The sequence below is a fragment of the Bombina bombina genome, chromosome 2, assembly GCF_027579735.1.
Source record: "Bombina bombina isolate aBomBom1 chromosome 2, aBomBom1.pri, whole genome shotgun sequence".
NCBI lineage: Eukaryota > Metazoa > Chordata > Amphibia > Anura > Bombinatoridae > Bombina > Bombina bombina.
In genome coordinates this window covers 783,253,506-783,278,651 of record NC_069500.1, presented here as the reverse complement: position 1 = coordinate 783,278,651, position 25,146 = coordinate 783,253,506, and the positions used below count along the sequence as shown (strand labels likewise).

Below are 25,146 nucleotides of genomic sequence, written 5' to 3'. Positions count from 1 at the left end.
GCAGTTAGTGCTACAGTTAAGAACGTGTTGGGTTTCATTCTTGCACTAACTTTTAACTTTCAACACTATTATCACACTGTGTTACAAGTTTACTTTTATTGGTAGTAGCACTCAAGCCAGAATACTAAATACTGTTTCACTTGTAATCTAGCCCAATGTCTTTATTGCAGATCATGATCAAGCTTGTGTTGTCGATCATGTCCCCTACATACATACATACATATATAAAACCACACTGTTTGTAGGTTGGAAGTCTATAGGCAAGCATACCATACCATACAAAATTACTAGAGTACTTATACAACGGGCTTAATTAAATGTCCATTTATTTGAGTAAAGGCTGATGTGTGGGAATTCTATGTGCAGATTGAAGTTATATAAATAAGCCCTAAGACCCTTATTCATATGTGGATAAACCCTTATATGAAATGTATGTATTAGTGAGGGCACCAAAGTCAGGTGATCACTGAAGTGTCAGTTTCCATAGCTGGAAGTTAAAGGGACAGTAAAGTCAAAATTAAAGTAAAATTGATTGGTGAGAGCATGACATTTTATACTTTATACTATATGCGCTACATGTATCTGTGAATATTTTGGTAATTGATGTATGAACTGTTATATATAACTTAGATATTTTACATTTGATAATGACGGCATCATCTACACAGTTTAACATTGTTCACAAGCATTCACTCCAACTCTATAATAAAAATCTGGCCTTTTGGGGGTACTTGAGGACCCGGTTGAGAAACACTGCTCTATCTCATGCTCTGTTTAGCCACAATTTCTTTTGCAGTTTTACATTTTAAATTATCAAAGAAACATCTTAATCCATTATACACAGGTAAAATATGCTCAGAACAATCCATCTATGAAAAATATCTGACATTTTTTGTGCTTAAATCATGCACACTACTGAACTACAAATTTAGGACATTTTGTTTGTTCTCTAGTTTTTGACTATTAACATTTTTAAAAAACTACTTTGTGTAGGCGAAAAATATTTTACATATAGTTCAGTAGCAAAGTGCTCTATTTCCTGCATGATTTAGCCATTTAGCAATTCCTTTTGCATTTTTTCCTTTTTTTTAATTTATAAAATGTCATATATAAGTAAATGTTGTATGTAAATACAGGTAGCCCCCAGTTTACGCCGGGGTTAGGCTCCAGAAGGAATGGTTGTAAATCGAAACCGTTGTAAATTGAAACCCAGTTTATAATGTAAGTCAATGGGAAGTGAAGGAGTTAGGTTCCAGGCCCCTCTCAAAATTGTCATAAGTAAGACCTAATACATTATTTTTAAAGCTTTTAAATGAAGACTTTAAATGCTAAACAGCATTATAAACATAATAAAATAATCACACAACACATAATATATAATTAAACTAAGTTAAATGAACAAAAACATTTGCTAAACAGCATTATAAACCTAATAAAATAATCACACAACACAGACTTCACTTGCATTTTTCTGCAAACAGTTCTTTCTATGCATTCCAATCTGGACTGATTTATAGACAGGAAGATCTTGTTCCTTTGAAATCTGCTCAATAGCTCAGGTTTGGTTAAACTGATTAATTTCAGCTTGCTTGGCTTTGCTGCAATACAAGCGGACAGCGCCACCTACTGGCTATTTTAATAAATGCACTGCTTCTCAATGCTTTTCAATAGCAGTCACAGGACTGGAAAAAGGTTGTTATTCTGAAACGGTGTAAATTGAACCGTTGTAAAACGAGGGCCACCTGTATATAAAATGTATGAGAGAGTAGGTAATATTGCTGTATAATCTATAACTCTGGTGCCACCCTTGATGATTAATTTAAATAAACTGAAATAGAAAGACAGGTTTCAAATCATATAATAATGATCTGAAAAAGCAAGGGATTTTCAGATCATTATTATATGATTTGAAACCTGTCTTTCTATTTCAGTTTATTTAAATGTTGTATGTCCTGATCCATAAAACACAGGCAAAATTAGTTTAGAACTGTGCTATCTATGCAAAGTATCTCTAATAGATAGTTGTTTAAACCATGATAAAAATATTTTAATACTCAGTTTAGGTCTTCAAAAATTCTACATAAATGTGCGCTAGTATTACAAGTGCGATGCAATGTGAACGTGACCTCACATTCGCATTGCCTGGAAGCCAATGTTCACGAGAGCGTGCTTCCATAGACTTCAATGAGAGCCTCGTTTTCATGCAGCTTGTTACAAAAAACCACCTAGCGCAGTGCAGGGGGAAATTGTGCAGTGTTGGGCAGCAATAAACATATTAACACATAAATATACACTCATGGCCAAAATTATTGGCACCCCTGCATTTCTGGCAGATAATGCACCATTTCGCACAGAAAATTGTTGCAATTACAAATGTTTAAGCATTCTCATGTTTATTTATTTTGTTTGTATTGGTATGACACAAAAAAGTGGAGAGAAAAAAAAGCCAAATCTGACCCATTACACGCAAAACTCTAAAAATGGACTGGAAAAAATTATAGGCACCCTCAATTTAATATTTGGTAGCACATCCCTTGGAAAAAAATAAATGAAATCAATCACTTCCTGTAACCATCAATGAGTTTCTTGCACCTCTCTACTGGAATTTTGGACCACTCTTCTTTCACCAACTGCTCCAGGTCTCTCAGATTAAAAGGGTTACTTTTCCCAACTGCTGTTTTGAGATCTCCACAGGTGCTCTATGGGATTGAGATCTGGACTCATTACTGGACATTTCAGTACTCTCCAGCACTTTGTCTTAAACCATTTCTGGGTGCTTTTTGACGGGTGCTTTGGTCATTGTTCTGCTGTAAGACCCATGACCTCTGACAGAGACCCAACTTTCTGACACTGGGCCTTAAATTGCACCACAGAATTCTTTGATAGTCTTCAGATTTCATAATGCCAAGACATCCAGTGCCTGAAGCAGTAAAGCAACCCCAAAACATCAGTGAACCTCCACCATGTTTGACTGTAGGAACTGTATTCTTTTCTTAAAAGCCTCATTTTTTTCTGAAAACAATAGAATGATGGGCTTTACCAAAAAGCTGTAATTTTGTCTTGTCTGTTCCCAGCACATTCAATGTATATGCACTTTAGGTGCCATTTTTTCTTCCTAATACCCCACTTCCCCTGACTTTGTGCAGGTTTTTTGTTTTGTTTTTTGTTTTTTAAATAGAGATGCTCATATTTTTATTTTATGTTACTCTACAGTACTCTTTATTTTGGGGGCAATTTGACAACTTTTTTTTCATTAACCAGAGGTCTAAGTGTAAAAGTAAGCTTGTGGTAGCAATAACCAGTCACTTGTAATGGCTGGTTATTTAACATTCACATGGTAAAGGGTCAAATTTGCCTCTTTACCGGCAGCAAACGTTAAGATAGCACCTTATTTTTAATCTAGCCCAAAATTGGAAACTTTTATTTAAAAGGGTATGCTCTGTCTGAATCACAAAAATATTTTTTTTGTTTCATATCCCTTTAAATTCAATCTAATGTCCCATGTAGAATGCATATATTTTGTAAATATTTAAATCAGAAAAAATACAGGTTTTTTTTTATAATCCCACTTGATAAATTTTAGCCAAAACAACAGCAAAAATTACTATTCAAGTCTACATGAAATTTGGTGTGGGGAAAGATTGGGTAGACTTACCCATGTTTGCAGTATTCCAGGATAAATCATTTAAAAAAACAAAAATTATATGTTGCATCAGCATACCCAGCAGAAAAAAAGGTTAAAATTAATTTACCTCTATTATGAAATTTGCTTTGTTCCCATGATATTATGTGATGAAGAGGTACCTAGGTAGGCATTTCAAGCACTACATGACAGTATATAGTGCTGCAATCTAGTGCTCTTGCCAATGGATAACATTCTTACAAAACTATTGACATATAGTGCTCCAGAAATGTGCGGGCTCCTAAGATTATATCTCTCCTTTTCATCAAAAGATACCAATAGAGCAAAGAAAAATTGATAAAAGAAGTAAATTAGAAAATCGTTTCAAAACGCATGCTCAATCTCAATCATGAGAGAAAAAAGTTGTGTTTTATATCCCTTTAATTTGTGGCTTCTAGTGCCATGTGTGAAAGTCATGTACATATATATTCCACCTGTGAAAAGTGGTGATTTTATATTAGATGTACAGTACATATTATAGTTATGAAAGATCAGGAACGGTTGGTATTATTTTTGTATGAACACAGGTCAATTTGAAGGCGTTTAAATTAGGAAAACTCATATCTTTGTTAGTGAAAAGGAACATGTTTAAATCAGCATAATAAATAACATTGATTAGAAGATTTATATTATAATTTAAAAAAACAAACTGTATTACATGTTATATTCATTACTTAGATTCAACATAGCACATTTAAGGTAATGTCCTTTTAAATAGATATTAACACAGTAATGATAGTTCAAGTATCTGTTCAGCTTCATAATTATGCATTTCACAGGTTTACAGTGAGGGAAAAAACGATTTGATCCCCTGCTGATTTTTTACGTTTGCCCACTGACAAAGAAATGATCAGTGAATAATTTTAATGGTAGGTTTATTTGAACAGTGAGAGACAGAATAACAACAACAAAATCCAGAAAAACGCATTTCAAAAAAGTTATAAATTGATTTGCATTTTAATGAGTGAAATAAGCATTTGATCCCCTATCAATTAGCAATATTTCTGGCTCCCAGGTGTCTTTTATACAGGTAATGACCTGAGATTAGGAGCAATCTCCTAACCCTTTGAGTGCTAAGCACTTTCCCATCTGGGTGCTAAGCGGAATTGAGGTTTTTTTTAAAAAAAAATTAAATATTTTTTTTTTTTAAACTTTATTTTTTTAAGATCCCCAAGACTTATACCGGAAAGGTTAGGCAATTACCTTTCCAACAGTGAGTCTTGGGGGTCTGTAGCTGCTTAGATGCCAGAGATACAGGCTTCTAAGCAGCATGCTCCCTTTCCTTATACTGTCTATTGTCTTTTTTTAATAAAGTTCCTTGTGATGTCACCATGCAAAACGTGAAGCCCTGGTGATGCCTGTCACTATACGGGCCCCGATCACCGGGGTAGGAGCAGGTGGGAGCCCCCAGATCTCCATCAAGGTGGGAGAATGCTAGCGACAGCTCTGAGCCGTTGTTAGCACCTGAGTGGGAAGCACTCAAGGGGTTAAAGGGAGTGCTCCTAATCTCAGCTTGTTACCTGTATAAAAGACACCTGTCCCCAGAAGCAATCAATCAGATTCCAAACTCTCCACCATGGCCAAGACCAAAGAACTGTCCAAGGATGTCAGGGACAAGATTGTAGACCTACACAAAGCTGGGATGGGCTACAAGCAGCTTGGTGAGAAGGTGACAACAGTTGGTGCGATTATTCGCAAATGGAAGAAACACAAAATAACTGTAAATCTCCCTTGGTCTGGGGCTCCATGCAAGATCTCACCTCATGGAGTTTCAATGATCATAAGAACGGTGAGGAATCAGCACAGAACTACATGGGAGGATCTTGTCAATGATCTCAAGGTAGCTGGGACCAAAGTCACCAAGTAAACAATTGGTAGCCCACTACGCCATGAAGGACTGGAATCCTGCAGCGCCTGCAAGGTCCCCCTGCTCAAGAAAGCACATGTACAGGCCCGTCTGAAGTTTGCTAATGAACATCTGAATGATTTAGAGGAGAACTGGGTGAAAATATTATGGTCAGATGAGACTAAAATTTAGCACTTTGGCATCAACTCGCTGTGTTTGAAGGAGGAGGAATGCTGCCTCTGACTCCAAGAACACCATCCCCACCATCAAACATGGAGGTGGAAACATTATCGTTTGGGGGTGTTTTTCTGCTAAGGGGACAGGACAACTTCACCACATCAAAGGGACGATGGACTGGGCCATGTACCATCAAATCTTGGGTGAGAACCTCCTTCCCTCAGCCAGGGCATTGAAAATGGGTTGTGGATGGGTATTCCAGCATGACAATGACCCAAAATACACGGCTAAGGCAACAAAGCAGTGGCTCAAGAAGCAGCACATTAAGGTCCTAGAGTGGCATAGCCAGTCTGCAGACCTTAATCCCATAGAAAATCTGTAGAGGGAGCTAAAGGTTTGAGTTGCCAAACGTCAGCCTCGAAACCTTAATGACTTGCAGAGGATCTGCAAAGAGGAGAGGGACAAAATCCCTCCTGAGATGTGTGCAAACTTGGTGGCCAACTGCAAGAAACGTCTGACCTCTGTAATTGCCAACAAGGGTTTTGTTACTAAGTCATATTTTGCAAAGAGGTCAAATACTTATTTCACTTATTAAAATGCAAATCAATTTATAACTTTTTCGAAATGCGTTTTTTCTAGATTTTTTGTTATTCTGTCTCTCACTGTTCAAATAACCCTACCATTAAAATTATAGACTGATCATTTCATTGTCAGTGTTCAAACATACAAAATCAGCAGGGGAACAAATAATTGTTTCCCTCACTGTACATAAGTGACCGAGACAGTTAATCCCAGATTAGCCTGGGTGCAAAGTCCATAGGGCTAAATGCAGCTAGATTAAAAGCATACAAATGAAGTGTTACAGTATTTGGCCAAACAGTGATAATCCTAGGCACCATGTTATGATATCTTATTACACATGTTAACTTTCAACCAAACAAGCTAAAATACAAACAAGGGTATCACAACTATTTGTATTTTACTCTAGGTATAAATAAAACTGGACCCTTAAATTGGAAATATATGCATAGCACTTCATTCAATTATGTATATCATTTATTATCACAGACTGAAAATTCATTGCACCACTGGAAAATATTAAGTAGATGAAAACTTAATGGAATGTATTTTTTTTTTAAACGTTACCTATAATTATGTCTGTCTTGTGCGTTGGCCATATGTCTTGGATTTTCTTTACACCTGTACAAGTGTCTTGAGTCTATTGGGATGATATCCACATCATGGAACATAAAGCAATCATAATCATATTCTTTCAGTGCTTCTACGAAACCAATGTTCATCAACTTTGCTCTGTTAAATTTTTCATCTCCGTGCTGTAAACAATAATTCAAGTCACTGTTATTCAATAACTTATTCTCGGATGATAATGATGATATATAAATGTGCATTCTATCACCACCCTTTATCTCTTTCAAGTTCTTCTTTGTCACTTTTGCCCACTAAACACCACAATACACAATAAAAAAAAAATGTCTTCAGGGCAAACCTCCATGGCAACTTGAAAGATGACAGTTGCACAAATGTCCACCTCCCTTTTGTACATAGGAACAAAAACATTTTTTATGTCACTCTCTTGCACCCCTACCTATCTACCCCTTGTCCAGTTAAATAATGCATTTGAATATCGTACATTCCATACAGCTGTTTTTACTTTACATAAATTAAATAATACTTACCTAGGAGGACATTAAAGGGAACAAAATCATCATACAATGTTTTGAAAAAAGTTACATTTTAAGATATTTATCTTGAATATTAAACTAATAGGAAGTGCCTGTGTGTCAGTAGCAGAAACTGCTTGCTACCTGACAAGGACACATCTCACAACTCTACCGGTGGACAGTGACACACCCACATGCTATAAAATAGCATTTTTCTTTTAATTGTAATACATAATTAAATGTTCTCTTGTAGATGCAACAACACAAAAAAATGATATCATGTTGTGATACTAAAACTGCCTTCAAGGAGAGTTGGGCAAATGCTGCAGATATGATCTTTGTTTGGTCATATGCCTGGTGAGGAGCAGTAAAAAGTCCTGAATCCTTTTTGTAACTTAGAGAAAATATAAGATCCCTCGGTTTCACAATATGTAATGTAAAAAAAGAGCGATTTTTTTTAACTCGCAGTTCACAATTTTTTACTAAACAAAAAATAGAGAGAACAGAAACTGTACCTATAAATCTGAAAAAAATTAAAACAGACCCGTGAATCCAGAAGTGCTTTTTTGGAATGAGTGGTGTCACATGACCCACAAGGTATCACATGGTCAATATGAAAAAGGCAAATCCTTAACCCACTAGAAACTTGCTTAACGTTAAAAGGGGTTTGTTGCTATATTCTTTTTTTTCAAAGATATGTTGTTGATGAACAACATTTTAAAGGGAATGAGCGCTTTCAATTGTTTTTGCTCTCTCACAGTAATATTATGATGATGACCATCTTTAACTTACACTCCTGAGGGGAATGAGTTAGTTACTTGAATTAGTTTCTTTTTTTTGTTTTTTTCATCTTTCTTTTTTATTTTATTCGTGCTATGCCGCCCCCTGCAGATTTAGGGGTTGTCAATCAACCCGATCGTATGTGATCGGGCAGATTGCTGTCCGTCGCCTCAGAGGCAGCAGACAAGTTAAGGAGCAGCGGTCTCAAGAAGGCTGCTTCTTAACTCCTGAAGGCTTGCGTGGAAACAGAGGCATTGGGGCCAATACAGGGGTTGATAAATCAGCCCCTATTAGTTTACTTATACTGTATGTAACTTAATAAGCACATTGGCGATGTGGGGGATGGTGGTTTAGGGGTTAATAGGTTTAGATAGTGTTGGCGATGTGGGGGGAAAGATGTGGGGGGAAAGATGGTTTACATGTAATAGGTTTAGTTAGTGTTTGCGAAGTGGGGGGAAGGCGGTTTAGAGGTAATAGGTTTATTTAGTGTTGGCGATGTGTTGGGGATGGCAGTTTAGAGGTTAACAGGTTTAGTTAGTGTTGGTGATGTGGGGGGACAGCGGTTTAGGGGTTAATAGCTTTATTTAGTCTTTTAGTTAGTGTTGGCGATGTTTGGGAACTGCGGTTTAGATGAACAATGAACAATTCCGAATATGAATAAAGAATAGATCCGAAAATTCGGAAACTGATTTATTTGTTTTCAGAATTTTAGTTATGGTGCCGATTCGGAAATTGAGATTCTTCCGAATCGGCCAAAATTTGGCCAAAATGAATTACACATATCTAGTTTATAAAACTTGATGTGTGCCACATGCTGGGCAGGATCTGAAAGCTTACTATTCCCTGAACTAGAGCTTTGACTTATGACATACTGTTCATTGTACTATGTTCCATTTTGTTTTCTTCTTAATTAATATTCTTTAAAGGGAGCACAGTGCTCTGATTCTGATATCTACACAGAAAATAAAATGGAAGTAGTGCATTATATGCTTATATAACTTTAAATGTAATATATTGATGAAACTGGAAAAACACACTGAACTGTAACAAAATTATTGAAACAGGATTCCTATGACTTTTTGTATTATAAAAATGAAGGCATAAAAGTCACTGAAGCACTGCCACCCTTTAACAACCAAACCCTATAGTAAAGGGTTAAAAATCCAAAATTGGTTCCAATAGAGTTTTTAAAGGGTCACCTGTCTTGCTAGGAAAAAAACTATTTGCTGATCTAAACACAATAGCCAAAAGTGTGATTTCCCTGGGAGATATAAAATGTTGTAAACTTGCTGAAACCTCTTACAAGAAGCTCAGTACAAAAAGTCTTCTTTTCTTTTTGCTAATAGTGAAGAGTTGGAATAAACAGCTTTGATATATGGGTGTGTATATATCTGTAAGTGTGTGTATGTATGTGTAGCACCCATTAGTGCATTGCTGCATATCCTTCAACAAAGGATACCAAGAGAATGAAGCAAATTTAATATTAGCAGTTTATTTGACCTGCAACCTGCCAATTTAATCATAAATTTAAGCTGCCTCTGTCGGGTTCATATATTCTCAGACATACATAGCCAGTGCCTCACCAGCCTCTAACCTCACTGCATGCCATTGATACACACACACACACATATATGCACACAAACATATACACACACACATATATATATATATATACACACACATACACACACTCACACACACATATACATATATATATATATATAATATATACATGCACACAGCTATACACACGCACACATATATACACACACATATATACAAACACACATCTATAAATATACACACACAAACACACATCTATAAATATATATATACACATACCTATACACACACATATATATATATATATATATATATATATATACACACACAATTTTGTTATTTTCTTTTTTTAATGCAGACTTGATTATTCCCCCATGGTTATATTTGCCACTATCTTAACAAAGTTTTACTGGTATTATGGATTGGATTTGCCTTCTGATAAGAAAAAAAGGATGGCTATGACTGCTAATCAATACACATCTGCAGAGAGAAACATTTGTTTTGGGTGAATTGTTCAGTAAAAAAACTAAAAAAAAAACTTCAATTTTGTTTGGAATTTGTGAATGAAAATCCATTTGTCTGCTATGGAATGTCTTCAGGACATTATAAGAGCAGTTGGTCAGCAGCTTAAAGTAGGTGCTTTTGATAACAGAAGTATGTTAAACAATGGTTTAAAAGTTTATGGTCTTTCTGAATCATGAAAGATTCCTTTTGACTTCCATTTCCCTTTAAATATGACAGATTCTTTCATTTGAAATCCTGTTTTTCAGGTGCCTTTAACTTTGATTGGATGAACAAACTTCTTTGAAATCTGTCAGTTTTGTGAGCTTCCTCAGTGAGTGGAAATGCTTCAGATTTGAGGTAAATCGATTATTTATGGAGTTATTACAAACTTGAAAAAATTTAATTTTCAATGTAAAGAGATAGGCCGGATCAGGTCCGCCAGACCTCGCTGAATGCAGAGAGCAATACGCTCTCTGTATTCAGCATTGCACCAGCAGCTCACAAGAGCTGCTGGTGCCACGCCGCCCCCTGCAGACTCGCGGCCAATGGGCTGCCAGCAGGGAGGTGTCAATCAACCCGATCGTACTCGATCGGGTTGATTTCCGGTGATGTCTGTCTGCCTGCTCAGAGCAGACGGACAGGTTATGGAGCAGCGGTCTTTGTGACCGCTGCTTCATAACTGCTGTTTCTGGCTCGCAAGAAACACGTGCCCAGAAGCTCACTACAGAGCTTGTTAAATGGGTGCCATAGAGAACAATTAGCCAAACAGATATTAAAAGTCAATGGAACAATTTTTACATAAGAATGCTACATTATTGAAAGAAAATAAATGTAATGTAAGTAATATATCTATTTGTCTATCTATCTATCTATCTATCTATCTATATATATAATGCGATAGAGAGCACTCTCACTTTCAAAGTCCATCAATGCCAGGGTGCCAGCAGGTAAGTATAAAAGATGAAGGAAGGCACTCGCTGGTCATTTAATCAAAAGTTTATTTAATCAAGAGTGACGTTTCGGGGACACACTCCCCTTCCTCAGACAAACACAAACCAACAACAATTGACAACTCCCCTTCCTCTGTCTGATAGCAGGAGCGAGCTGCACTTAGTGTTATGGCGCGGTTGGGCCGGGCTGTGACTAGACAGCTGGCCCGATGCGCTGTGTGAAAAAAACAGACCCGCTCAGAAGAGCACAGAGAGCGGGTCTGAAAAACAGCCGTTGTTTTAAAAATTAAAAGGGAATATTATGTTTTATAAAGTTTGCGCTAATATAATGTTATATAATTCTGCACTATGTGCAGAATTATATAACATTATTTTTGAGGTTTACTGTCCCTTTAAATACAATTAAATACAATTATCTAAAGTACGAAAAAAAAAAACCACTAAATTACAGAAAATAATAAAATAATTACAAGTTTTTTAAACTAATTACACCTAATCTAATGCCCCTAATAAAATAAAAAAGCCCCCCAAAATAATAAAAAGCCCTACCCGAGTCCATCTTCAAGACATCCGACGTGGAGCATCCTCTTCTTTCGACGTCTTCTTACTAAATGACGGTTCCTTTAAGTGACGTCATCCAAGATGGCGTCCCTTCAATTCCGATTGGCTGATAGAATTCTATCAGCCAATCGGAATTAATGTAGAAAAAATCCTATTGGCTGATGCAATCAGCCAATAGGATTGAGTTCGCATTCTATTGGCTGATTGGAACAGCCAATAGAATGCCAGCCCAATCCTATTGGCTGATTGGATCAGCCAATAGGATTGAACTTCAATCCTATTGGCTGATTGGATCAGCCAATAGGATTTTTTCTACCTTAATTCCGATTGGCTGATAGAATTCTATCAGCCAATCGGACATTTAATATAGTTGCGGCGACGTTGGGGGCGGCAGATTAGGGGTTAATAAATGTAGGTAGGTGTCGGCGATGTTAGGGCCGGCAGATTAGGTGTTAATAAAATGTAACTAGTGTTTGTGATGCGGGAGTGCGGCGGTTTAGGGGTTAATATATTTTTTATAGTGGCGGCGATGTCCGGTTCGGCAGATTAGGGGTTAAAAATTTTATTTTAGTGTTTGCGATGTGGGGTGGCCTCGGTTTAGGGGTTAATAGGTAGTTTATGGGTGTTAGTGTACTTTTTAGCACTTTAGTTAAGAGTTTTATACTACGGCGTTAGCCCATAAAACTCTTAACTACTGACTTTAAAATGCGGTACCAGGCTTGACAGGAGAGGGTCTACCGCTCACTTTTTGGAAGACTCGTAATACCGGCATTAGGCAAATCCCATTGAAAAAATAGGCTACGCAATTGACGTAAGTGGATTTGCGGTATTTTCGAGTCTGGCCAAAAAAGTGAACGGTGAGCATGTCATTTCAAGACTCGTAATACCAGCGGGCGTTAAAAAGCAGCGTTGGGACCTCTCAACGCTGCTTTTTAAGGCTAATGCAAGACTCGTAATCTAGGCGCTAGTTAGCCAATCACAAGAGACAAATGTGTGCAGGCACCAATCAGCAGCCAGCACTCACTATAGTAGGTTATGTGCGTATTCTTCTTCAACAGGGGATACCAAGAGAACAAAGCCCATTTGAAAATAGAAGTTAATTTAAAAGTCAATTAAAATTACATGCTCTATCTGAAGCACGCAAGTTTAATTTTGACTTTGCTATCCCTTTAAACTCTTAACGTAACATTTTTACCCCCTAAATAATATATATTTTGTCCATAATTGTCATTTATTGAGTTACTTTATTGCAAACTTGCTTCTGGAATTTGCAAAGAAGCCGGACTCTGAACTCTGATGCAGAAAGGAGGAGATTAACAGACAAAAAAAACAGGTAGTTTTCAGAGCACTCATTGCTTACGTTTGCCATCTGACTAATAATGTTTTACAGCTTCTTTATAACTGGGGCACTCCTTATTTTCTTTGTACTTTTAAGGTGATTACTGATCAGATGGTTCCCCTTAGTTTAATAATTCAAGAGGATATTACTTTTGAAAACATTTACACCAGATTATTTGGTCTCAAAATCTATATACCAATAAATCACCTATATAAAACATATATTTTTAAGTTAAATATATTTAAATTATTAGAAAATAATTAATTATTTTACTCCATTAAATAAAAGCAATAAAACATTTTTTGGTAAAAGTAATGAATAAGCCAAGCAACTACAGCTACTACTTATTTTATACTCCTGGCTCCTAACAGTGTGAATTTTTCTACACATATAAAATATATATTACCGGTTCCTATAGAAAAATTACCTGGGTGGCATCTTGATATTAAGGCTGGCTTCTAAGTTTCATATAAATTAGTCACCCCCTGCATTTAAAGGGACATGAAAGTCAAAATTAAACTTTCATGATTTTTATAAAGCATGTCATTTTAAGATAATTTTCAATGTACTTCTCTTATAACCTTTACTTCCTTCTCTTGGTATCCTTTGTTGAAAGGTTACATTGGAAGCCCCAAAAACTTCAATACACAATTGGGAACTAACTGGTGATTGGTGGCTACACACACATATATAGTTTATCATTGGCTTACAAGATGTGTTCAGCTAGGTCCCAGTAGTGCATTGTTGCTCTGGCGCTGGCTTTAACTTTGTGTTTAACCACTATGTAGTGGGTTTTTTATCCTTTAGAAAATTGTATCTAATGCTTTTCAACTAAAAAACATTATTAAAGCATAGGGAGATTTTTGCAGAAAAATAATTTGAAAAACTTTTTTAAAGGATTAGTAGTTATATGTAAGCAATAGTGCAATAATAAAATGCTCTAACACATTACAGCATTATCTTTTTGCACTTTTATGTTCCTTTATGTCCCTTTAAAGATATATTCCTTTAACTTGTCATCTCTTTTTTACACAGTACTTTTTGCACATACCTGATTGTGGAACCTATTCTAATTCACTAAAGGAGGCATGTAAAATGCTTTTTCAATCTATTAGAAATGTAATAGAATACCTGCTTAATATGTGGTTTTAACAATACACATTAACCCCTTAAGGACCACAGCACTTTTCCATTTTCTGTCCGTTTGGGACCAAGGCTATTTTTACATTTCTGCAGTGTTTGTGTTTAGCTGTAATTTTCCTCTTACTCATTTACTGTACCCACACATATTATATACCGTTTTTCTCGCCATTAAATGGACTTTCTAAAGATACCATTATTTTCATCATATCTTATAGTTTACTATAAAAAAAAATATAAAATATTAGGAAAAAATGGAAAAAAACACACTTTTTCTAACTTTGAACCCCAAAATCTGTTACACATCTACAACCACCAAAAAACACCCATGCGCTAAATAGTTTCTAAATTTTGTCCTGAGTTTAGAAATACCCAATGTTTACATGTTCTTTGGGTTTTTTTGCAAGTTATAGGGAAATAAATACAAGTAGCACTTTGCTATTTCCAAAACACTTTTTTCAAAATTAGCGCTAGTTACATTGGGACACTGATATCTTTCAGGAATACCTGAATATCCCTTGACATGTATATATTTTTTTTAGAAGACATCCCAAAGTATTGATCTAGGCCCATTTTAGTATATTTCATGCAACCATCTCACTACCAAATGCGATCAAATAAAAAAAATTGTTCACTTTTTCACAAATTGTTTCACAAACTTTAGGTTTCTCACTGAAATTATTTACAAACAACTTGTGCAATTATGGCATAAATGGTTGTAAATGCTTCTCTGGGATCCCCTTTGTTCAGAAATAGCAGACATATATGGCTTTGGCTTTGCTTTTTGGTAATTAGAAGGCAGCTAAATGCCGTTGCGCACCACACGTGTATAATGCCCAGCATTGAAGGGGTTAATTAGGGAGCTTGTAGGGTTAATTTTAGCTTTAGTGTAGGTATCAACCTCCCACATGACACATCACACCCCCTGATCCCTCCCAAACAGCTCTCTTCCCTCCCCCACCCCACAATTGTCCCCGCCATCTTAAGTACTGGCAGTAAGTCTGCCAGTACTAAAATAAGAGTTTTTGGGGGATTTAAAAAAAAATAAATAATAATTCTGCTCTGTAGGATCCCCCCTTAGCCCCCAACCTCCCTGATCCCCCCCAAACAGCTCTCTAACCCCCCTCTCTGCCTTATTATGCGCCATATTGGGTACTGGCAGCTGTCTGCCAGTACCCAGTTTGAAATCAAATGTTTTTTATCAAATTTTTTATTTTATTATTTTAAAACTACTATTTTCTGTAGTGTAGCTGCCCCCCCTCAACCCCCAACCTCCCACCCTCCCAGATCGTTAAAATGTATAATGTTCCCACCCTCTCTCCCACCAAGTACCACCTTACTTGTTGTTCCATAGTGTAGGGTTCCCACTCCCGCACGCGCGCGCACCCGCGCACGCGCGCGAACACGATCCAGCCCTCCTTCCCACCGATGGCCACCCACCCGCCTCCCTGGATCAGCTCCCACCCACCAACGAACATAGCCATTGATGGCCGATGCAGAGAGATCCACAGGGTGGCTCTCTCTGCATCGGACGGCTAAAAAATGTTATAGCAGGATGCCTCAATATCGAGGCATCCCTGCTATAACATGAAAGCAGCTGGAAGTGATCAGGATCGCTTCCACTGCTTTCAAAGACCAACGACGTACGGGGTACGTCCTTGGTCATTAACTGCATTTTTTTGCAGGACGTACCCCATACGTCGTTGGTCGTTAAGGGGTTAAGAGAATACTACAATGGTATTCCAAAACACTTAAAAAACACTTTCTGAGCAGCTTTTTGCATGATATTTTACAAAATTTATCTTAATAGATTTTACCTTTTTTTTAAAAAAATCCTTGTGGCTTCTTCCAAAGTAGAATATATTAAGACTATTTTCATGTTTTTTTCAACTGCTAAAATGTTTCAGTTCACACATTAAACACCCCTTGCTTTTATGTAAAATTGTGCTTTGTCCCACACTCCCTAAAGAAGCCAAAAAGCAAAATCTGTAAACTAGGTTTTTAAAATGCTGCAAATTTTCTAAACCAGCGCTTTGATCTGCAGCATTTGGGGGTTACAGATCTCACTAGGGAGCTTATTTGACCTCACTATTCTTTAGAAGGGACATGAAACCCCAAATTGTGCTTTCATAATTCTAATAGAACCTGTGATTTTAAGCAACTTTCTAATTTACTTCTATTATCAAATTTTCCCAGGGACGTAAGCTAGGGAGCGTGCACGTGTCTGGAGAACTATATGGCAGCGGTTTGCTGCCATATAGTGTAGTTCTCAAGACATGTGCACACCACCTATCTAGATATCTGTTCAACAAGGAATACCATGATAATTGAAGTAAATTGAAGTAAAGTGTAATTTTTTTTTAAAGTGTATACTCTGTCACAAAAGAAAATATTTGGGTTTCATATCCCTTTAATAACCCTTTAGCAAACAAAACCTGGTTTAACATAAACTTGTTTTTTGTAGTTTTATTTTCTTTGCTTACTCGATCAATTTTTTTATTTTATTTTTAATAGGTGTTCCTGTTATATCACACACATAGATCAGATGGATTAACTAATTTAAAGTGAAGGTAAACTTTGATGAATGAAAGCCCGTTTTTTTAAAATACTATTAAACAGGGGTACTCATTCATTAAACTTTACATTGCAGCCGTTTTGTTTAAAAACTTACCTTTCTCCTCACCCCCCATGCGGAGATCCTCTCTTCACATGTCAGCAATGACTAATCTGGCTTCCTCCAATCACGGCTTTCCCCCCAAGTGAATCATTGCCTGAGGCCATGCCTTGATTGGAAGAAACCGGATTAGTCATTGCTGATGTGTGAAGAGAGGATCTCCGGGTGGGGGAAGCTGCTCTGGCTGTGAAAAGAAGAAAGGTACGTTTTTAAACAAAACGGCTGCTTTCTAAACTTTGAAAGTGCCCCTGTTTTTAATAGAATTTTTAAAAATCGGGCTTTCATTCAAAGTTTACCTTCACTTTAACCCCTTAATGACCGCAGCACTTTTCCATTTTCTGTCCATTTGGGACCAAGGCTATTTTTACATTTCTGCAGTGTTTGTGTTTAGCTGTAATTTTCCTCATACTCATTTACTGTACCCACACATATTATATACCGTTTTTCTCGCCATTAAATGGACTTTCTAAAGATACCATTATTTTCATCATATCTTATAATTTACTATAAAAAAATTATATAATATGAGGAAAAAATGGAAAAAAACACACTTTTTCTAACTTTGACCCCCAAAATCTGTTACACATCTACAACCACCAAAAAACACCCATGCTAAATAGTTTCTAAATTTTGTCCTGAGTTTAGAAATACCCAATGTTTACAGGTTCTTTGCTTTTTTTGCAAGTTATAGGGCCATAAATACAAGTAGCACTTTGCTATTTCCAAACCCCTTTTTTTCAAAATTAGCGCTAGTTACATTTGGACACTGATATCTTTCAGGAATCCCTAAATATCCCTTGACATGTATATATTTTTTTTTAGAAGACACCCAAAAGTATTGATCTAGGCCAATTTTGGTATATTTCATGCCACCATTTCACCGCCAAATGCAATCAAATAAAGAAAATCGTTCACTTTTTCACAATTTTTTTCACAAACTTTAGGTTTCTCACTGAAATTATTTACAAACAACTTGTGCAATTATGGCATAAATGGTTGTAAATTCTTCTCTGGTATCCCCTTTGTTCAGAAATAGCAGACATGTATGGCTTTTTGGTAATTAGAAGGACGCTAAATGCCACTGCGCACCACACGTGTATTATGCCCAGCAGTGAAGGGGTTAATTAGGGAGCATGTAGGGAGCTTCTAGAGTTACTTTTAGCTTTAGTGTAGTGTAGTAGACAACCCAAAGTATTGATCTAGGCCCATTTTGGTATATTTCATGCCACCATTTCACCACCAGATGCGATCAAATTAAAAATAACGTTAAATTTTTCACAATTTTAGGTTTCTCACTGAAATCATTTACAAGCAGCTTGAGCAATTATTTCACAAATGGTTGTAAATGCTTCTCTGTGATCCCTTTTGTTCAGACATAGCAGACATATATGTCTTTGGCGTTGCTTTTTGGTAATTAGAAGGCCGCTAAATGCCGCTACGCATCACACGTGTATTATGTCTAGCAGTGAAGGGGTTAATTAGGTAGCTTGTAGGGAGCTTGCAGGGTTAATTTTAGCTTTAGTGTAGAGATCAGCCTCCCACCTGACACATCACACCCCCTGATCCCTCCCAAACAGCTCCCTTCCCTCCCCCACCCCACAATTGTCCCCGCCATCTTAAGTACTGGCAGAATGTCTGCCAGTACAAAAATAAAGGGAATCTTTTTTCTTTTTTTTTAAAAAATTGTATAGCATATTTACATATGCTGCTGTTTAGTATCCCCCTTAGCCCCCAACCTCCCTGATCCCCCCTCAAACATCTCTCTAACCATCCCCCTTTGCCTTTTTGGGGGCCATCTTGGGTACTGGCAGCTATCTGCCAGTACCCAGTTTACAGAAAAAAATGTTTTTTTTTTATTTTTTCCCAGTTTTTTTTCTGTAGTGTAGCTTCCCTCCCACATACCAACCCAACACCCCCTGATTTAGCTTTTTATTTTTATTTTAATTATGTTTTAGAACTCTGATCACCAAATCCTATGGTGCATATTTTCTGTAGTGTAGCGGTTCCCACCCGCTCCCTCCCGTGCACGCGCCCGCCCCCTCCCCATCGTGCACGCGCGCGTCCGTGCATGCCCCCGGTCATCCCCGCCCACGATCCCGCCCCCCTCCACATCACTGGGCCCATCGATGGCCGCCACCCGCCTCCCACGTCGGCTCCCACCCACCAACGATACCGGCCATCGATGTCCGGTGCAGGGAGGGCCACAGAGTGGCTCTCTCTGCATCGGATGGCCATACATGGCTATTGCAGGATGCCTCCATATCGAGGCATCACTGCAATAACCGGAAAGCAGCTGGAAGCGAGCAGGATCGCTTCCAGCTGCTTTCCACACAGAGGACGTGCAGGGTACGTCCTCAGGCGTTAACTGCCTTTTTTTTTAGGACGTACCCTGCACGTCCTCGGTCATTAAGGGGTTAATGAATTGGAAGACAAACAATCTCTTCGCCGTTGCAATTCTCTGTGTGCTGACGTGACCTGAAAAATGAGGGTAATGACGACACAGCTGTCCGCTAATCTGCTGCTAATCTGCTTGCAAGTTGCGAAGACGTTACAACAGGCAAAAAAACGAAAAGTGCAGCAGCACTCAAAAACACTAACAGATACGATAAAAAATACATTTTTAATGAGGCATAATATCAAAATGCAAAAGTATACACAGGTGGTGAGAATTATTACGCGTTTCGTGCCTGCTACTGGCACTTAATCATAGTAAAACAAAAAGAGTGGCTCACCTCCTATTTAAAGGGACAGTCAACACCAGAATTTTTGTTGTTTAAAAAGAAAGATAATCCCTTTATTACCCATTCCCCAGTTTTGCATAACCAACACAGTTATAATAATACACGTTTTACCTCTGTAATTATCTTGTATCTAAGCTTCTGCTGACTGCACCCTTATTTCAGTTCTTTTGACAGACATGCAGTTTAGCCAATCAGTGCTCAGTCCTAGGTTACTTTACGTGCCTGAGCTCAATGTTATCTATATGAAACATGTGAACTAATGCCCTCTAGTGGTCAAAATGTATTCAGATTAGAGGCAGTCTTCAAGGTCTAAGAAATTAGCATATGAACCTCCTAGTTTTAGCTTTCAACTAAGAATACCAAGAGAACAAAGCAAAATTGGTGATAAAAGTAAATTGGGAAGTTGTTTAAAATTGCATGCCCTATTTAAAACATGAAAGTTTTTTTTGGACTTGACTGTCCCTTTAAAGAGACAGGAACCAATCACAAATGTTAAAAAGCTAGCAACATTCTCTTATTGACTAAACAGATATGTGCAGGATTTTGCAGAACTATATGTGGTCCTTCCATGCTGGTTGTATAATGGATGTAGTTTCACTGTGATTACTGCCATTTTTTATGTGAAATGTCTTCTACCGAATGTATATTAAATGTACTGCATGTATAAGTATAACCTCAATTAAAACTTTTGGTAAAAAAAAAAAAAAAAGCTAGCAACACAGTTGCTAGATTTAACAAATGGCCGATTACATGCGATACAAGAAAATACACAGATATGATACATGAATTTAACACATAAGACAGAAATCCTTTAAATACTGATATTATATAAAGGTTATTACAAAAGTTATTACAAAATTATTTCATTGATGATTTTGACACATGCAATAGTTAATGCTAAAACTCAAAACAATAATGTGGGGTTCCTTGCTACATTAGTTCCTAGTCAGTTTGAATTATACTGTCCCATTCACGATTCAGACCAAGGGGGGTAATGTTCTAAGTTTATAGATCCAATAAAGCTCCTGCTTGAGTAACAGTTTTGTAATAACTTTTTATTTATTTTTTATTGTATCCGTTGGTGTTTTTGAGTGCGGCTGCACTTTCCCGTTTTAATGGATTGGAACACAAAATAATTTCATTTCAAAGGTTTTACAAAGCAAATTCCAACAGAATGGAATGGTAACCTTTGTTTTTAAAAGGGACATTATACTCATAACTGTAAAAAGCTGAGAAGAAAATATCACATGAACATCTCTATGTAAAAATGAAGATATTTTTACCTCAAAATTTCTTCAGCTCACAATAATCAGTGCTCAGGGAACAGTTATTCTTTAGTTACTGTCCAGCTGCAAGTTGAAAAAAACAATAACCAATCAGCATCAGCAGTGCTAAGGTCATGAGATTTCATAGTAAACTTCCTTAAAGGGACATGAAATCCACATTTTTTTATTTCATGATTAAGATTAAGCATGTGATTTTAAACAACTTTCCAGTTTACTTCTAATATCTACTTTGTTTAGTTGTCTTGGTATCCCTTGTGGAAAAATATATCTAGGTAGGCTCAGGAGCTGCTGCATATATGCATCATGTTTTTGGCTCACACAGTGTGTTAATTAGCTCCCAGTAGTGCATTGCTGATTTTTTTTTAACAAATACCAAGATAATGAAGCAAATTATATAATAGAAGTAAATTGGGAAGGTGTTTAAAATAACATGCTCTATCTGAATCAAGAAAGATACATTTTGATTTTATGTCCCTTTAAATTGAGTAGGGAAAATAACATGACTGTGCTCCACATGCCAGATGCACGCTAGTCTTGGAACTAGCATCCTGATTGGCTACTGAGGAAATTCTGAATTAAAATATCTTCCTTTTGTACATAGAGATGTTCAGGTGATATTTTCTAGTCAGTTTTTTACAGTTATGCTGCAGCACTTTCAAGTCCTTCAATATTTTGGTATCATGTTCCTTTAATGATTTTTCTATTCTTACAAATGCATTATTACTTCCATTAACCTTTATATCTCAAACATATCTTTAACATTTTCATAAAAATATTATGCTACCTGTATGATATAAATTAAATAAACCTGTAAAACCTCTATATTTATAGATCTTATACCTAACAGATAAACCTAGTATGAGAGTGAGGAAAATAATGAGAAAGATGGAGAGAGAGAGAGAGAGAGAGAGAGGAGAGACAGATAGACAGATAGACAGACAGACAGACAGACAGACAGACTGTCAGAATGGCTTTTATGCATTGTCAGAGACCAGTCTAGGCCTATTCTTCCTGCAGTCCTTTAAACTAGTCACAAGTAGACATTCGAACCCAGACAAGATTAATGCCTTTAGGCAGTTTCTTGTATGCGAAAATCATAGCCCAGACAATATCAATGCCCCTCCAGCCCATTTGATGACTGTTATCAATACACATCAGAGTCTTATAGAGTCCAATCCACATGCAGACAATTTTAACTAGTTACCAGCACTCACGAGAAACCTGGCCAGACCAGTCCCATTTGAAACCTCTTTTGTGCCAGTTGTCAGACCAGATCACTGTCTCCTCTGTTTATGCTAGTTACCAGCACTCATAGGAGCCCAGGCTAATGTCCCCAATACCCTATTTCTTAGGAATGTAGAAGGTCTGAATTCTAAATGACCTGCATGCTGTATGCTTTGATTGTGGGGACCAAGAGGGAGGAGGAAAGGGTGAAGAACTCTGGACCTAGCTGGTGCAATGGCATGACAGTCAAACCAGCAGCTATGGTGATGAGATAAAGAGTGGTACTTCCATCTAACACACGGCTGTACCAAAGTTACAGTAGCTTAGCAATTTCCCAGTATTCTGAAAGGAACATTTTTAAAAGTATTCCCTAAAAAAAAGAAGGGATTTATATGCCCTCTCCTTTCATATGCCAGTCAGTGGGACTTAAAGGGACATTAAACACACATTTTTCCTTTCATGATTTAGAAAGACCATACAATTTTAAGCAGCTTTCTAATTGGCTTATCTTATCAAACTGTATTTGTTCTCCTGGTGTCTTTTGTTGAAAACAGAGAGGTAAGCTCAGGAGTGTGCATTTATCTGGAGCACTATATGGCAGCAGTTTAGCTAGCATGTTATCCATTTGCAAGAGCACTAGATAGCAGCACTATTCCCACACACACCTACCCAGGTACCTCTTAAAAAAAAAGAATATCATGGAAACAAAACACATTTGGTAATAGAAGTAGATTGGAATCCTTTTCTTTTTTAAAAAAAAGCATATTCTCTGTATGAATCACAAAAGAAAACTTTGGGGTTTCATATCCCGTTATATGTTGCTGAAGCCCTAAAGGACCCCATGTATTGGGAGATTGGAATATTAGTAGTGTCTTAAATTGTGGGATGGTGAGACTTATGTTTCATCTCCTGAACTAAACATCTCACATATGGATTGGGTCATAGAGAAGCCAATGTTCCATAAGACCTTCCTGTATTTTTTTCCCCTTAAAACCTTAGTTGAAGAACAAAAGACATATAACAGATAAGAATTATGATACTCAAAAGGAATGTTTAAAATAATCCTACAGAGAAAACAGTAATAATGCACATACACTTTACAGGATAAGAGTCTTATGGCAGACCAGCTGCTTGTACTTTAGACAAGATTACGGTCTGCACATTGCTTCAATAAACAGAGTTAGGTGTGGTGCACATCAGTTTTTACAAGGCTTTAACTAAATAAGGAAATAGTCATGGAAAGGTTAGTGCATAAGGAAAGGACGGTAGACACAGAATTAAAAAAGTAAAAGCCTGTACTAACTTAGAGCTGATAAACTTGATAATGCTTTAGGGTTGAAATAGATCACAAGGCAGATACACTTGAAATACGAACCATCTGAGCAAGTTAAAATATATAGCTATGATATTTAATCTTAATACTTGATGTCTGGTTTCTTCCACCCTATTTGTATGATACTCAGGGTTTTCATTAGCACATGCTTGATTTTTGCACACTTTTAAATCAAGTTGGAGATTATTTTTTTTCTACCAGTGTGGGGATAACTACCTGAATTTTACCTGGTCCTGAATATTGGGGAGATACCGGGGGGAAGCCATAATGATGCAAGTGAGGCTCATGTATCAGTGTCATAATAATAAGGTTTCCAGGGCTGCAGACTCCTGTAAAGGTGAATCCATGTAGCTAACCCTCTCCATCATCAAAATCCTGACCTTAAAGTGATGGTAAACAATATCTAAATTCATAATGTCTATTGCTTTAACTACTTCAACCGCTTGTTTTTTTGTTTTTTTATTAAACGTAAAAAAAAGTGGATTTTAAAAACACTAACAGCACCATAGGTTTTCAATCTTCCCTCCGCCCACCTCCTCTATATGTTATAGTTGTTGCACGCTTCCGAGAAGGAGTACACAAATGCCCATGCACTGTTTGTAAATGTGTATACATACAAGTAAACAGCGGATCATGAGCACACGAAGGGGCCGATTTATCAAGTGACGAATGGCCCCTGATGCCCTTGTTTCCGCGCAAGCCTTCAGGCTCGCCGGAAACAGCAGTTATGAAGCAGCAGTCTTAAGACCGCTGCTCCTTAACTGGTCCGCTGCCTCTGAGGCTGCGGACATCCATCCGTCCAATCCTATACGATCGGGTTGATTGACACCCCCTTCTAGCAGGCCGATTGTCCGCTAATCTGCACGTGGTGCATTGCACAAGCAGTTCAATAGAACTGCTTCAGCAATATCTGGCGGACATGATACGCTACAGCGTACCATGTCCGCCAGACATAGGTAAATCGGCCCTGAAAACTGCAGAGAAAATCAGATGACAAACCTGTATTGCGCAACAAAACGCATGCGCAGAAATAACTGTTATTCGCTTCAGCAAGCCAGTTGAGCAGGATGATGATCAGGGCTGGACTGGGAATAAAAAGCAGCCCTGGAAAAACATGAAGACCAGCCCTATTTTCTGTTGAGTCAGTAGAATGCACATATCCCATTTTTCTCAAAGGGGGTTACTGGGATACCCCTTCCTCCAATAATTTTTCAGTATTAAATGTTATTAATTTGTATTAAATAAAAGTGCCAGATTATTGTTATATAGGCACACTACAGTTCAATTGCATCCATTAATCTTCCCTTTAAATTGTAGCTTTCCAGTCCCAGCTGCTGCAGCCCACCGGGAAATGTCCTGGTAGGCCAATCCGGCCTTGATGATGATTGGCAAAGATTTAAAATGTCATAAAAAATAGATTGCAGTTAAAGGAAAGTTTTCATGACTGAAATTCCCCTTTATTTGTAGCACTGGTAAATCCTAGCGTTTCAAAAATGCTAGGATTTACCATCACATTGAAATTGAGTGACAAAGTATATTGTGGAAAAGTGATGTGACGAGAGCTGAGCTCTCATTCTGTGTGAGATTTCGGCACCACACATTGCCACCACAGTTCTGTGACAGTGGGCATTCCCATATGAGTCTCACTAGCTCATTGCCATATA

The 25,146-nt window shown here is 37.3% G+C and overlaps 1 protein-coding gene across 2 annotated transcripts in view; it reads right to left on the bottom strand.

Annotated features, from left to right (window-relative positions):
• Positions 1-25,146, bottom strand: part of LOC128649597 (beta-1,4-galactosyltransferase 2-like) — a 109,537-nt gene that overhangs the window by 50,131 nt on the left and 34,260 nt on the right. For both annotated transcript variants that reach the window (XR_008400681.1, XM_053702953.1), the window contains exon 4: positions 6,852-7,039. Coding sequence is in view for 1 of the 2 variants with exons in the window: in XM_053702953.1 (XP_053558928.1) it covers positions 6,852-7,039 (188 nt within the window). In the remaining variant the exon portion in view is untranslated. The remainder of the gene's footprint in view (positions 1-6,851; positions 7,040-25,146) is intronic.